The 1,472-nt window shown below is 35.5% G+C and overlaps 1 protein-coding gene across 1 annotated transcript; it reads left to right on the top strand.

Moving 5' to 3' along the window:
* Positions 1 to 224: 224 nt before the first annotated feature.
* LOC126081195 (olfactory receptor 5T2-like) lies at positions 225 to 1,262 on the top strand. Its single transcript, XM_049892850.1, has one exon. It carries the CDS (start codon positions 318 to 320, stop codon positions 1,260 to 1,262), a length of 945 nt encoding a protein of 314 aa, XP_049748807.1. The 5' UTR covers positions 225 to 317.
* The last annotated feature ends 210 nt before the right edge of the window (positions 1,263 to 1,472 follow it).

The raw sequence follows: 1,472 nt of genomic DNA, 5'->3' as shown, positions 1-1,472 counted from the left end.
AGCAAGAAATTTCTTTAAATAAATGACTGGTTTTAATAAATAAACCAATTACCTCAATTATTTTGGTAATGACATGTTATTAACCAATGAGTAAATGTCTTTATCTTCCATTTAATTCTTCAGTGAGTGCTACTGACTATTCATTCACTGTCTTGTCATTGTCTTATGAGTTGCTGCTGGGAAATCATGCATTTCTGAAAAATCAATATGAGGACATAGTTAACATTCCTTTTATTCACAATATTCTGCATCCCTGTCATGGAAATAAAAATTGTGATTTCACGTATATTTTCAAGTTTGTTCCATGAAGTGTCAACATGAAAAATGACACAGAAGTCACCACATTTGTACTGAAGAGCTTCACAGACAATCGTGAACTGCAGATCATCTTATTTTTTCTATTTCTAGCAATCTACCTCTTTACTCTGATTGGAAATTTAGGACTGGTTGTATTGGTCATTGGGGATTCCAGGCTCCACAACCCCATGTACTATTTTCTGAGTGTGTTATCAATCTTGGACGCCTCCTATTCATCATCTGTTACCCCAAATATGTTAGCAGATTTTATGTCAAAGAATAAAGCCATTTCATTCCTTGGATGTGCAACACAAATGTTTCTGGACATAACTTTTGGGACCACAGAATGCTTTCTTTTGGCAGCTATGGCTTATGATCGCTATGTAGCCATCTACAACCCACTTCTCTATTCAGTTGACATGTCACCCAGAGTCTATGTGCCGCTCATCATTGCTTCATATGTTTCTGGTATTTCACATGCTACGTTACACACAGTAGCAACTTTTAGCCTCTCCTTCTGTGTATCCAATGAAATTAGACATGTCCTTTGTGATATTCCTCCACTTCTTGCTATCTCCTGTTTGGACATTCACATTAACCAGCTTCTACTCTTCTACGCCGTGAGTTCTATGGAGATATTCGCCATCCTGATTGTCCTAATCTCCTATGGTTTAATTTTGTTGGCCATTCTGAAGATGCATTCTGCTGAAGGAAGGCAAAAAGTGTTTTTCACTTGTGGCTGTCACCTAACTGGAGAGTCAGTTTACCAAGGAACAATCCTCTTCATGTATATGAGACCAAGTTCCAGCTATGCTTTGGATCATGACATGACAGCATCTATATTCTACACTATTGTGATTCCCATGGTGAATCCCATTATCTACAGTTTGAGGAACAAAGATGTAAAAGAAGCAATAAGAAAAGTGTTTGGGAGAAATTGGTTTATCAATAAAGTATATTTTTAACACTAAAAATTAAATTAAAAAAATCAAGTCATAGCCTGTGTCTCAATATAAAGATACGAAAAATTGAAAATTTCAGTTTTAGTTTATTAGTGCCTTTCCATTCTTCTTGAATATTTTGAAATAAATAGTCAACCTATAACCTCTGCTATGTTAACACGTACAGAAAAACCATGCCATAAATTTGCTTCTTACTTTGTTCATGCTGATATA

This window comes from Elephas maximus, chromosome 7, assembly GCF_024166365.1.
Source record: "Elephas maximus indicus isolate mEleMax1 chromosome 7, mEleMax1 primary haplotype, whole genome shotgun sequence".
Lineage (NCBI taxonomy): Eukaryota > Metazoa > Chordata > Mammalia > Proboscidea > Elephantidae > Elephas > Elephas maximus.
This window is presented reverse-complemented; position numbering and strand designations above follow the sequence as displayed.

Coding starts and splice junctions, on each gene's coding strand:
- LOC126081195 (XM_049892850.1), top strand. CDS start 318: ATGAAAAATGACACAGAAGTCACCACATTTGTACTGAAGAGCTTCACA.